The sequence below is a fragment of the Symsagittifera roscoffensis genome, chromosome 1 (assembly GCF_963678635.1).
Source record: "Symsagittifera roscoffensis chromosome 1, txSymRosc1.1, whole genome shotgun sequence".
In the NCBI taxonomy this organism is placed as follows: domain Eukaryota; kingdom Metazoa; phylum Xenacoelomorpha; order Acoela; family Convolutidae; genus Symsagittifera; species Symsagittifera roscoffensis.
The window spans coordinates 83,667,104-83,681,605 of record NC_087062.1 but is presented as its reverse complement, the minus strand read 5'-3'; the positions used below and the strand labels follow the sequence as shown (position 1 = coordinate 83,681,605).

Sequence of the window (14,502 nt, the reverse complement as noted above, 5' to 3'; positions counted from 1 at the left end):
AATCGCACCCAGAACCTGCTGCTTTGTAGTCCAAGGTTTGAATACTAGATCACTGACGCACAATGATTCGGTTGTCGACATTCTTTCGTATATGTATTACAAAAAATCATTTCCAGCAATTAATGTAATTTTATTGAGCGGATATAACGTACTGTATTTGAAATCAGCAGATAAACCCAAAACTGAAACAGAAATATTTACCAAGACCAAAACGAAAGACAAAATAAGGCGCAGAAATTTAACACAGAATTAACGCCTTGCATTGCATTGAAAACATTTGGACTCGTATTTAACAAAAAAATTTTATTAGAGTATACTCATACCGTGAAGAATCTATAGCCAAAAAATTGCTGAAAAAAGAACACGACAAAAAGCAGCTCTGAAGTGAAATAAGAAAAAATGAAATTAAACCTCGAATTCGGCTACCTCTGAGATTCGAACCTGCGACCTTGAGATTAACAGCCTCACACACTAACCACTCAGACAAGGACGCTCAATAGGCACTAAAACTAGCCACCAATAAAGCAGAGAACACATGCTTTGCATTTTCCGATGCTACTGTGAAATTTCCAATGAAAGAACACTTTTAATGAAAAGTTCTATTTGCGAGTTAGGGTAGAAAATAAAGCAGGTTCGTAATAATACGCTAAGCTGAAAATACAGAAATTAAAAAAAATCATCTTATAATTTCAAGAACGACTTAGAATTGAGCCATTTTCTTCAGAAAACCAACCCAATTAGAAAAATCTGGGTCAATAGGCTTTTGTCATTTTTTTAAAAAGATTTTTTACATTTGCGATTAGCAAGCGCATTATCAAACTGCAATACAGATTATTTTCGGGTTAACAACTTGTTTAGCAGAATGACTTGTACTTTGTTTCATATTGAATTCAATTTTCTTTGCGTGCCCAGCCAACTCAGCCTGGGGATAACGAATATGCCTTGGACGGCATAGGTCCTGAGTTCGATTTTGACCAGGACCTTTTTTTGAAGCACGAAAAGTTCTGTTTAAATAAACTTGTTGGCTAATAATTTGTTGTCGGCTTAGTTGCCACGTCTTGGAATTGTTTTTTCGCTGCGCGCAATTTTTTAAATGTTGTTTTTAGTCTTTGATTTACTCTTACAATATGTAACTTCATTAAACTTGACTTCGTATTTCCTTCTTTGTTTTGTTTCGCTTAAAAAATTTCTCGGCCCAAATAATTTCAGCATAGTTTGCATCGGCTTAATGTCCTAATTTTGAGTCGTTTCAAGTTGGTCGTGTGTTTACCAATCGTTTCGTTGATTTTTTTTCGTTTTCGAAAAAAAAATTCTCAGAAACTTCTATTGAGTTTCGGAAAAACAGTATCAATTGAAAGCCTGCCCATTCCCTTGTGTGCCTGCATACTCCCCTAGAGACTTTTTTAAACTTCTTTCCTCTGTCTACGGCCTTCGAAAAACGTAGGGGATTACTTGACCCAGGTTTTTTTTTTCGTTTTCTCGATAACTACCCCTCTCAAATCTGAGCTTTTTTTCAATGATTAGAAAGGTTTAGAAAAGCTCCCCTGCATAAGCCGCTACACCCAAAGTTTTTCTTCACATCAAGTTAAGGCCCTAGGAATGGCCAACTTTTTGATCGTTTTGTGATTCTTTTCGACATTGGTTGAAAATTAAACACTCAAATCGGATATTGTGGGTACAGTTAAGTTAACGGGCAGGAAACTACCCTGCATTAGCGGGCACTCACAAAGTTTCTTACACAAAGTTTTCGCCCTCGGAAAAGTCAATATTTTGACCGTTTTTCAAACTTTTAAATATTCGCGCAAACTTCTTGCTATATTTGAGATTATGGGTTCAATTCAATGCACGGATTGTCAGAAGCTCATTTGCTTATGCAACTACGCCCCCAAGTTTTCTGACTTCAAAAATTTTGATTTTTTAAAAAAACATTTTCCGAAAACTGCCTTCCTAAATCTGACATTGTAGGTTCAATCGAAACTACAGCTTGCATAGATTCCTTCTGCATAAGCAGATATGCAATATTTTTCACACAAAAATCTATGATTTTCGGAAATTCCAAATTTTTAAATGATGACCGTTTTGTTGACCATTTTTTGGACTTTTCTCGCTAACTATCCTGCCAAATCTTATATCGTAGGTTTTGGGAATCTTCTTTGTTTACGCAGCCAAATTTGCTTTTCGCAGAAACAATATGGATTTTAGAAAATCTTTTGACCGTTTTTTCGAATTTTGACCGTTTTTCAGAAATGTTACAATCAAATCTGAGATGAAAAATTTCATTCGAGAAAACTAATTGCGATAATTGTTCCTGAAGAAGGGCGACTCCTTAATTTTTTGTAAGAGAAATATTATCTCATTGGGAAAATTGATTATCTCAAAATTAGTGCAGAAATAACTAAGTTTTTGGGCAGTCCAAATTTTGAAATCACACAATTCGTACCGCATGATCATAGCAAATACATTCAATATCAAGCACTTAACCCCAGCTTTAGCTAAAGCCCCAAAAAAATTTTGTATCGAGACATAAATTTTGGTTCACCGAGTTTTTTTTTCAACAATTTTTTTTTCGACATGCTTTTTTATGTTAGCTGTGAATCGCAAGTGGCGCGAAGCACCGCTTCTACTCGGTTTTAAATTTTAGTAAATTCATACCGCACAGAATCTATAGCCAACAATTTGCTAAAAAAACATATGAATGAGAAAACCAAAAAAAAAGTTAATCACCTTTGAATTTCTGATAACTAAAATCCTTTTCGCAACAACACCAATCAAGTTTTTCGCAAAATAAGCTTTATTACGCTATTAAATAGCTTGTTTTGCCTTGTTCAAGCAAATGAATTCGAATTAAACTTGAAAAAAAATTGAAGCCGAAACACAGTTATTTTTTCAAGTTTTGTCCCAAAAAACACAAAACAAGAAGGATAGTCGGCTGCTGGGTAAGAAGCAAAGAATGTTCCGACCTAATTTAAGAAAAAACTCAAAAAATGAACATCTAAAAACGAAAGCTAATTTTTTTTCAATCAAGAAAAAGCTATTGAAACAGAAAAGAACAGCCATCAGAGTTAAAAATTAGTCAAGGAACGTGAGAATATTGAACAAGTTTTGAATTTCCAAGTTTTGAATTTTTTCAAATTCAAGTTTTGAATTTGAAAAAAATGGTGCAATAGGCAAACTTTTTTTCCGCTGGGAACTTTGAAAATTTAAATCCACGCTCGAAACTAAAAATCAATCCCGTCTTTTGTCACCTTTACACCTCTGTGTTATTCGATGGTGAATTTGACGTCCTGTTAACAAAACCAATGAATTGAACTTCAAAAGAAATCTAAAATCAACCGCGTAAAAACAAATTTCAGCATCAACAAAAGTTAGGACTTTCATGAAAAAGAAGAAAATCGTCAAAACATATACGCAGAGGCAAAGCTGAGCTTCGCACCAATTGCGATACAAATATGAATGATGATTGAAAACGGAAAAGAATTGAAAAATAAAACAAACTAAAAAAAATGATTTTGTCAATAAAAACTGCAACAAAAGCCCAAAATATCCAGGACAAAAATGCCTGCACCATTCAAAGAGCTTCAAGATAGCTATGAAGAAGTCAACTTTAAAAAAAAACTCCATTCTGCGGAACTAAGCAGACAGACAATAATCTAAATTAGCCAAAACATTTCTTTGCAAAAAAATAACAGGTCTTAACTGGAATCGAACTCCCGGGCTTTTTGTTCTCAAGCTCGAGGCTTAAAGCAAGTTGGAACAATGCTGAAAAATTAAGCTAGGGAAAAAAGGCTGAAGAAAATAAACAGACGGATGATAGTCCGAGAAAAACACAAAAACTCTGTTTCAAAAAAAAAGGGCCCGGCCGGATTCAAATCGCAAGCCTTTGCTATCTCAAACTGCTGGTTCACCTCTATGCCAGATGCACCGGATGATTGATTGGAATCGAATTTAAAATTACCAAGTGGCAACAAAGCCGAAAATACCTGGGCAGAAACCCTTCATGCCGAAAAAATTCTTAACTTAAAAATCTTAGGTTTTTTTTACCTTCAGAGCACACACACGCGCAAAAATCTTGTTTCGGTCGTAACGACGCAAAAAGAAGCCACTTATTTGAACTTAATAACGAAACAAAGAAAAAATTAACGAATCGAGCTGGTAAAATTACAACCAATATGAAGAGCAAATTTCAATTCGGCCAGATTTTTAAAATGCTAAAAGCAACTGCAGTGAAAGCAGTTTACAGCTAAAATAAATGATTCTTAGATTTGACAACTAAGCTGAAAAAACATAATCAGACAAATAAAAGGCCCATTTTTTATCCGGAATATTTACCGAGTGAAAAACTGTTTCCAGGCTCATTCGTTACCATCAGGCTAAAGGTGCAAGAAAAAATACAAATTTTGAATACACTATGAAGCAAGGTACATCAGAAGTCCAATGATTCCTGTGGACCAAGTAGTTTGCGGGAAAAAAGTCTAGTACCCGATAGTAACACCCTTGCTTATAAAAAACATCCCAAAATATTGCTTTAAAAGCTAATATAGCTTTTAGAATCAAGTAGACTTAAATTTGGAGTTTTTCATGTCTTAACTGTTGAATCAAGTACTGTGTTGAAAATTCCTCTAATTTCTGTTCAAATTTAGTCAAAAAGTAAATTAATGCGGACCAGTGTTTCTCGACACTGAGTCAATGTTTTCCGTTTTTCCTTAGAATCCGGATCACCGTATTAGGGCTGTTCCACACTGAACAAGTTATTAACGGAAAAAGGTCAAGTACCCGATTGCGATATCGCAAGGGTAAAAACTTCTTTCTGAAAAAGTTCAACACAACCTATATAAGTTTCTTCACTACGTTCATTGATGGTTGAAAAACATAGACAACAGATAGAAAAGAGTCAAGGAAACAACTGAACAAAAAAAAACAGTCTTGTTACTAGGAAAAATCAACTTTCGACTTTCAATATATGGCTTTAAAGCTCGATGAATTTCAAGAACAGTTTATAATGGACATTTTCCCGATAAAATCAACTCAATTTGAAAAAATTGAATCAATAAATAAAGTTTTCATTCAGCTGAGAAATCCTAAAAATAAAAGCTATCGTAATAAGTAGTCGATGACGCCTTTTGCACTATTGCCACTTTCGTAATTGGAGAGCGCAGTTTGCCTAATTTTTAATTTAAATTGAAATCAAAAACTTCATATGTAACACAGTGCATCCATAAATTCATTAATGTACACACGCAAAGTTGCACTTCGCATACACAAGCAAAAATATGACCGATAACTCTACTGAGAAAAACTGAATGATTAAAACTTAGAGTCTACATAATTTCTTAATTGACGCACGCCAATGTTGAGTCACATAACAGCTAAGTCACGCAAGCCAATTATGACGCATTGCAGATCCATGATACCTTAATGCTACAGTGCTATTTGTAATATAATAGTCTGTGTTAATAACTTTAGCATTGGCTGTGCTTAACATCTGGTTAATATACTTAAATAAAAAGAACACTTTCAAAATGAACACTAATATTTGCGTTTTAAGTTGAAAAAAATAGAGTTCATACTATCACACAAGTTTCGCTTTGTGTAATGAATGTACGCCTGTAGTTAGTAGATCTTTTTTAGACTTTTCCTTTGACTATGAATAAAAAAGCAACAAGGGAACAAATATAATAAAAACTGCCTAGATTTGAAAGACATCCGAAAAAAGAAGAAGTGGCGCTAACCCGAAATCTAAACCTGCTGCCAAAAAAAATAAGTGTGCTTCCCGGACTCCAACCGGGGACATCGACAAACCTCGGTTAACCGTTAGCCTTGCACCAATCGACAATTTTCGAAGGCTTGAGCTTGCTTTGATTATAATCTGCAAGATAAATTAAGTACTTTACATGTTTTCATTCGCCTATTGGTTCCTTTTAAATCATCAGCTCTTTTTAAAATAAAATCCTCACTGGACCAAAAAATTTATTGTAAAAAAATGAATTGAACTCCCAGACTAGCTACATGGTTCCAACTATATAATTACAAACTATATTCCCTGATTCGGTTTTGCGCAAGATGACGACTAAAAACTATTCACATTCTCTTTAAAAGTTCTCGAGTAATGATCAACCGCTGTATTTGTGCAGTTCCCTCGTAAATCTAAAACAGAAAAATTATTTTAAAAAATGAACTTATTAACTAGATTTTGCTGAAAAAGACCAGTGATGTCATTGTCCCCTACCTGATAAATCTTTGCATCCCGCATCAGCTTTTCCACGGGGTATTCTGTATTGTAACCATTTCCTCCGAAAACTTGCACAGCGTCTGTCGCAGCTTTGTTAGCAATATCTGCGCCATAACACTGAAACACATACCTCAAGTTGATAAAGGAAATCTTTTTCCAAGAGAAAAAAGATTCGTTCAATATTCTCAAACTCTTTACACAAGTAACTGAGCTCCTTATAATTAGCTGTTAAAGCTTATGACCTTAAATGTAAACGAATTTGCAACAAATCAGGATTAAATTGGAAAACAAACACGAAACGCAAGCAAGCTGCACTCGAATAGTAAAGTGGAAAAAATGCTAGCTCATTTTCAAAAAGGCCTGAATCAATTCAAAAAACATTCTATTAAAAGCTGCATCTACATAGCTTTCAACTGATTTCTTTCCTGATTGGTTTGAATTTGTCTAAATTAGTAATCATTGGGGTGGTCCCATCAAGGTTACAATTGATTCCGCTACTGGTTACGAAGAAATTTTTTGTGGCATTGAAGTGATCTAGCGGGCTCTTTACAATTAAACACCCCCAGCCTTAGTAACAGAAAAATTAGGTAGGATTTCTGTTTTAAAGAGGGCTATAATTCACTAGGATCGGAGATCTATGAATTACAGGAGGGATGAGGGGTTGGGTGACTAACAATTTGCTAGGGGAGATTTAAATTAGAAGGAGAAAATGATTTGACGGAAAGATCTGGATTCCAGAGATCTACAAGCAACAAATTATGCGCCTATCCAGAGCACAGTTTGGCCTTGTAATGTAAAATAAGAACAAGTGAGAGCCATCTTTTGTACTTTGGCGATGGATGCGAAATAGGTGTTGCGTCTGCCCATGTCCACATCATATGCACTCTTCAGCACCATGAGTCTTGCGGTCTCCACCCCAACCGCCATGTCTGCGATCAGATTGGCCACCGACTGGTGGTTGATGATCTGGGTTCCCATGGTCTTCCTCTCCAACGCATACCTAGCCCGGCCAACATAACGCAATGCCATTAGACAAAAACGAGGAGACAATAATCATATCTATCTTCGTGGTTGCTTTCAATAAGGGTTACAAATTGTATTCAATTTTATACTGTGCATAAAATGCACTGACAACTTTGAATATTTACCTACGGCTTAAATTAACCAAAAATACTAGCAGAAACTGCGCGCGTTTTATATAACTTATTGAGTTTTGATTAAAATTGAGTTAATGTTGAATAAACATTTATCCCTTTTGTTTTTAAGACTAGAGCAGCAAAGGATGCGCACCCAATGGAATTATTAGCTTTCCTCTCTGGTGCAATATTTTCAATTTAGCACAGATGTCTAGATTTTACCGAAAAAAAAACAACCTCAAATGACATTACGTGAACATAGCCAACTGAAAGTTGGAAAAGAGTAATGAACGCAAGGTAACTGGAAAAAAAACAGACATGTTTTTTCATGAGCCTTCAACTTTAGATTTTCGAAGAAAAAGTTAGATGACCTTAAAGCTCTTTGATATTGTAAAACAATTTATGATAGACAATTTTAGATTAAAATCAACCCAATTTGAGAAAACTGAATCAATCGGTATAACTTTTTAGTTGGGAAATCTGATATTTAATTTCCATTTTCGAAATTACAAGTCGATCACGTTTTTCATGACCTTTACAATTTTGCTGCTCGATAGTGGAGTTTGCCTGCCTTTTAACAATAGAAACGCACTGAACTTCAAGAAGAAATCACAAGTCAAACCGCTAAAAATCAAAATTGAGCATGAAAAAAAAACAAAAAATCAGCAAGACCTATATAAGAGTACTCACTACGTTCATTACTCTTAAAAACAACACCAATAACCAAAAAATTCTATCGGTCTAAATGATTACGCCACTCACTTGATAGACTCCTCGAGTGCTCTCTGTGCTAGCCCGACTGCTCCTGCTCCTACTGCAGGTCTAGTTCTGTCGAAGGCACCCATCGCAAGCAGGAACCCCTTGCCCTCCTCTCCGATCACTTGACTCTCAGGCACTACAACGTCCTCAAATGACACTGCCCTTGTATCTGAACACTTCTGGCCCATGTTGATCTCCTGTCAGGCAACAAATAAAATTAGAGAGACACGTTTAAAGCATAATTAAATTTTTCAGTCAGAAAGAAGAAGTTTTAACGGGAAAACCACAAACAAATACGGGCGGATTTTCTCGAGGGGGTTTTTCGAAAAAGTTTTGTGGACCTCTTTTTAGGTCGATCAAAAAATTGTCTCTCAAACCACCATCAAGACCGTATTTTGAGCAAATTTTCTGCTCCGCCGTTTTTGGAAGGTTTTCGACAAAAATACATTTTTGACCAAAGACCTCTCCCACTAAATCTGATACTGCCCAAATCGTTATCTGCCTCTAGAATAAAATTTTAGAACGAAATTACACGACACTAATTCTCTATTTCGATTAAACCTTAGATAAATAGATGAGATGAGATTAACTTGAATTTTTACCCAGATAAACGCAAATAAAACAAGGTGTCTTTAGCTTTTCGAATGTTCCAATTTTCTTCACAAGTAAATTTAATAACCAAAAAAAAACAATTGAAGTATTACCACTTGAAATAGCATATTTATTTTTGAACCATATATTATATTTTTGAGCTATATATTTAATCATTTTGGAGCTTTTTTCCAGTAAGAAGCTGACCTTCTTTCCAACACTGACTCCTGGCGTGTCCCTGTCGATGACGAAGGCGGTGAAGGCCTTGCTGGCAGGACACTTGGGGTCTGGGTTGGACCTGGTCAGCACAAAGTACCAGTTGGCCACGCCCCCATTCGTAATCCACATCTTGGACCCATTCACCACATACTCTTTTCCTGTATACGAAGACATGTAGGCCAAGATAAACAAACAACCTCCATTTCCCAATTCGAAACCCCTCCCCAAAACAGAGCCCCCACCCCCGTTTCATTGTGGAAATAAAACAGAAGTTGATCTGTAATTACAGAATACATTTAAATCAAGGATAGCCGGTTACTGTCTTAAAAAATACAAAAAAGTTTTTTTTTGTCAAATTGGTGTCGTTTTTTCTGCATGTTGTGATAAAAAGATATGAAAGAAAAAAAAGAACTTAGGCATATCTCGGATTCATAGTAAAATAGGTCAATTGTAAAACAGTTTTTGAAGAAAAATGACTGGAAAAAAAAAGTTATTTTTTGCAGAAACGTTTTGAATTTTCAAGTTTATGATTCCCAAAATTGCGCTAACAAACTCCAAAAACTACCTCTACTTGAGTAAAATTAAATTTTTCACGACCTAAATTAAGCTTAAATATGCTACACGGTCACCTTATTCGCTCGAAATTAGACCAAAAATTTCAAACCGGTTTTTCTCGACACTGTGAAAATTTTTTCGAAATTTCTTAATGTCGTTTGAATCACGACTTAAAAGGCTTTAAAATGATATAACACTCAACCCAGTCCGATGATTATTTATGGTACTTCATTTTGGGTGGAAAAAAAAACTAAAACAAATCCGAATACAAAGTTCCTCTCCATTTTACGATAGATACTCGATGAAAACAAATGGATATAAATTTTTCTACTATTTGATGTCAGAATCATCGAGTACTTGCGCTAACAAACTCCAAAAACTACCTCTACTTGAGTAAAATTAAATTTTTCACGACCTAAATTAAGCTTAAATATGCTACACGGTCACCTTATTAGCTCGAAATTAGACCAAAAATTTCAAACCGGTTTTTCTCGACACTGTGAAAATTTTTTCGAAATTCGAAATTTCTTAATGTCGTTTGAATCACGACTTAAAAGGCTTTAAAATGATATAACACTCAATCCAGTCCGATGATTATTTATGGTACTTCATTTTGGGTGGAAAAAAAAACTAAAACAAATCCGAATACAAAGTTCCTCTCCATTTTACGATAGATACTCGATGAAAACAAATGGATATAAATTTTTCTACTATTTGGTGTCAGAATCATCGAGTACTTGCGCTAACAAACTCCAAAAACTACCTCTACTTGAGTAAAATTAAATTTTTCACGACCTAAATTAAGCTTAAATATGCTACACGGTCACCTTATTAGCTCGAAATTAGACCAAAAATTTCAAACCGGTTTTTCTCGACACTGAAATTTTTTTCGAAATTCGAAATTTCTTAATGTCGTTTGAATCACGACTTAAAAGGCTTTAAAATGATATAACACTCAACCCAGTCCGATGATTATTTATGGTACTTCATTTTGGGTGGAAAAAAAAACTAAAACACATCCGAATACAAAGTTCCTCTCCATTTTACGATAGATACTCGATGAAAACAATTGGATATAAATTTTTCTACTATTTGATGTCAGAATCATCGAGTACTTGCGCTAACAAACTCCAAAAACTACCTCTACTTGAGTAAAATTCGATTTTTCACGACCTAAATTAAGCTTAAATATGCTACACGGTCACCTTATTAGCTCGAAATTAGACCAAAAATTTCAAACCGGTTTTTCTCAACACTGTGAAAATTTTTTCGAAATTCGAAATTTCTTAATGTCGTTTGAATCACGACTTAAAAGGCTTTAAAATGATATAACACTCAACCCAGTCCGATGATTATTTATGGTACTTCATTTTGGGTGGAAAAAAAAACTAAAACACATCCGAATACAAAGTACCTCTCCATTTTACGATAGATACTCGATGAAAACAAATGGATATAAATTTTTCTACTATTTGATGTCAGAATCATCGAGTACTTGCGCTAACAAACTCCAAAAACTACCTCTACTTGAGTAAAATTAAATTTTTCACGACCTAAATTAAGCTTAAATATGCTACACGGTCACCTTATTAGCTCGAAATTAGACCAAAAATTTCAAACCGGTATTTCTCGACACTGTGAAAATTTTTTCGAAATTCGAAATTTCTTAATGTCGTTTGAATCACGACTTAAAAGGCTTTAAAATGATATAACACTCAACCCAGTCCGATGATTATTTATGGTACTTCATTTTGGGTGGAAAAAAACCAAAACACATCCGAATACAAAGTTCCTCTCCATTTTACGATAGATACTCGATGAAAACAAATGGATATAAATTTTTCTACTATTTGATGTCAGAATCATCGAGTACTTGCGCTAACAAACTCCAAAAACTACCTCTACTTGAGTAAAATTAAATTTTTCACGACCTAAATTAAGCTTAAATATGCTACACGGTCACCTTATTAGCTCGAAATTAGACCAAAAATTTCAAACCGGTTTTTCTCGACACTGTGAAAATTTTTCGAAATTCTGAAATTTCTTAATGTCGTTTGAATCACGACTTAAAAGGCTTTAAAATGATATAACACTCAACCCAGTCCGATGATTATTTATGGTACTTCATTTTGGGTGGAAAAAAAAACTAAAACACATCCGAATACAAAGTTCCTCTCCATTTTACGATAGATACTCGATGAAAACAAATGGATATAAATTTTTCTACTATTTGATGTCAGAATCATCGAGTACTTGCGCTAACAAACTCCAAAAACTACCTCTACTTGAGTAAAATTAAATTTTTCACGACCTAAATTAAGCTTAAATATGCTACACGGTCACCTTATTAGCTCGAAATTAGACCAAAAATTTCAAACCGGTTTTTCTCGACACTGTGAAAATTTTTTTCGAAATTCGAAATTTCTTAATGTCGTTTGAATCACGACTTAAAAGGCTTTAAAATGATATAACACTCAACCCAGTCCGATGATTATTTATGGTACTTCATTTTGGGTGGAAAAAAAACTAAAACACATCCGAATACAAAGTTCCTCTCCATTTTACGATAGATACTCGATGAAAACAAATGGATATAAATTTTTCTACTATTTGATGTCAGAATCATCGAGTACTTGCGCTAACAAACTCCAAAAACTACCTCTACTTGAGTAAAATTAAATTTTTCACGACCTAAATTAAGCTTAAATATGCTACACGGTCACCTTATTAGCTCGAAATTAGACCAAAAATTTCAAACCGGTTTTTCTCGACATTGTGAAAATTTTTTCGAAATTCGAAATTTCTTAATGTCGTTTGAATCACGACTTAAAAGGCTTTAAAATGATATAACACTCAACCCAGTCCGATGATTATTTATGTTACTTCATTTTGGGTGGAAAAAAAAACTAAAACACATTCGAATACAAAGTTCCTCTCCATTTTACGATAGATACTCGATGAAAACAAATGGATATAAATTTTTCTACTATTTGATGTCAGAATCATCGAGTACTTGCGCTAACAAACTCCAAAAACTACCTCTACTTGAGTAAAATTAAATTTTTCACGACCTAAATTAAGCTTAAATATGCTACACGGTCACCTTATTAGCTCGAAATTAGACCAAAAATTTCAAACCGGTTTTTCTCGACACTGTGAAAATTTTTCGAAATTCGAAATTTCTTAATGTCGTTTGAATCACGACTTAAAAGGCTTTAAAATGATATAACACTCAACCCAGTCCGATGATTATTTATGGTACTTCATTTTGGGTGGAAAAAAAACTAAAACACATCCGAATACAAAGTTCCTCTCCATTTTACGATAGATACTCGATGAAAACAAATGGATATAAATTTTTCTACTATTTGATGTCAGAATCATCGAGTACTTGCGCTAACAAACTCCAAAAACTACCTCTACTTGAGTAAAATTAAATTTTTCACGACCTAAATTAAGCTTAAATATGCTACACGGTCACCTTATTAGCTCGAAATTAGACCAAAAATTTCAAACCGGTTTTTCTCGACATTGTGAAAATTTTTTCGAAATTCGAAATTTCTTAATGTCGTTTGAATCACGACTTAAAAGGCTTTAAAATGATATAACACTCAACCCAGTCCGATGATTATTTATGTTACTTCATTTTGGGTGGAAAAAAAAACTAAAACACATTCGAATACAAAGTTCCTCTCCATTTTACGATAGATACTCGATGAAAACAAATGGATATAAATTTTTCTACTATTTGATGTCAGAATCATCGAGTACTTGCGCTAACAAACTCCAAAAACTACCTCTACTTGAGTAAAATTAAATTTTTCACGACCTAAATTAAGCTTAAATATGCTACACGGTCACCTTATTAGCTCGAAATTAGACCAAAAATTTCAAACCGGTTTTTCTCGACACTGTGAAAATTTTTCGAAATTCGAAATTTCTTAATGTCGTTTGAATCACGACTTAAAAGGCTTTAAAATGATATAACACTCAACCCAGTCCGATGATTATTTATGGTACTTCATTTTGGGTGGAAAAAAAAACTAAAACACATCCGAATACAAAGTTCCTCTCCATTTTACGATAGATACTCGATGAAAACAAATGGATATAAATTTTTCTACTATTTGATGTCAGAATCATCGAGTACTTAATATGGCGTGTGCGGGGATTTTTAATTTCATTTTATTACATTTAAATTTTTCGTGTTATTGCTGCTCCATAGACCTCAAAAGGCAGTCGGAACATTCAGGGCTTCCTCCTGATACCAGCAGTTTTGTTTTGGTTTTAAAAATCATTTCATTAGATACAGTAGAGTATATGAAAGAAAACTCAGCAACTGGATCACAGAATGACAAAAAACTTTCAGGCCGCATTCGCAAAATAGTTCAGGAATTGCCACAATAAAAATCGAGCCCCTCCCCCAAAAAATCAAGATCGAGGAACAAAAGATAACACATCAACTCTTTCATTTTTTTCGCTTCAGTTTATATTGATAGAAAAGAACTTTAACAGTTCAATTAACTCAAATCAGCACCGAAAAATTTCAAAATTAGTTTGATCAGAATAAAGTTCCAATTTTATTTTACTTCTTAACTTCTACTAAGAAACGAAAGAAATCCATGTTAAACTTTACTCTTTCTTTGTGAAGTTATTAATTTGAGGCAAAACTGAGTTGGAGCTATTTTCAGATCAAACTATTTTGAAAGTTTTACGAAGCTGAATCGCCTCAAAAGTATACATTACAAACCTCTTTTCTCACTGCGCGTTTTGATTCCAGACACGTCTGATCCTGCTCCTGGCTCCGTCACACAATAGGCTGCTTGCAATGGCGCCTCAACTAGTCTGCTCAAATACTTCTTCTTCAATTCATCACTTCCAGCAACCAGAAGAGGCATCGACTGTAACACAAAATACACTTGAAGAACGTGCGAGCGACTAAACAGACCTCACAATGAAAAATCGAATTTGAGCGTAAACAAATTTCCAGACTTTATTTTGAAGAAAAAAAAA

The 14,502-nt window shown here is 34.3% G+C and overlaps 1 protein-coding gene across 1 annotated transcript in view; it reads right to left on the bottom strand.

Annotated features, from left to right (window-relative positions):
- Positions 1 to 5,966: 5,966 nt before the first annotated feature.
- The window catches only part of LOC134851199 (medium-chain specific acyl-CoA dehydrogenase, mitochondrial-like), a 423,273-nt gene continuing 414,737 nt past the window's right edge, over positions 5,967 to 14,502 (bottom strand). The window contains exons 7-12 of the mRNA XM_063867176.1: positions 14,240 to 14,390; positions 8,923 to 9,092; positions 8,128 to 8,321; positions 7,058 to 7,229; positions 6,227 to 6,346; positions 5,967 to 6,144 (exon numbers count right to left, since the gene is read on the bottom strand). Coding sequence (XP_063723246.1) covers positions 6,079 to 6,144; positions 6,227 to 6,346; positions 7,058 to 7,229; positions 8,128 to 8,321; positions 8,923 to 9,092; positions 14,240 to 14,390 — 873 coding nt within the window. The 3' untranslated portion in view covers positions 5,967 to 6,078. The remainder of the gene's footprint in view (positions 6,145 to 6,226; positions 6,347 to 7,057; positions 7,230 to 8,127; positions 8,322 to 8,922; positions 9,093 to 14,239; positions 14,391 to 14,502) is intronic.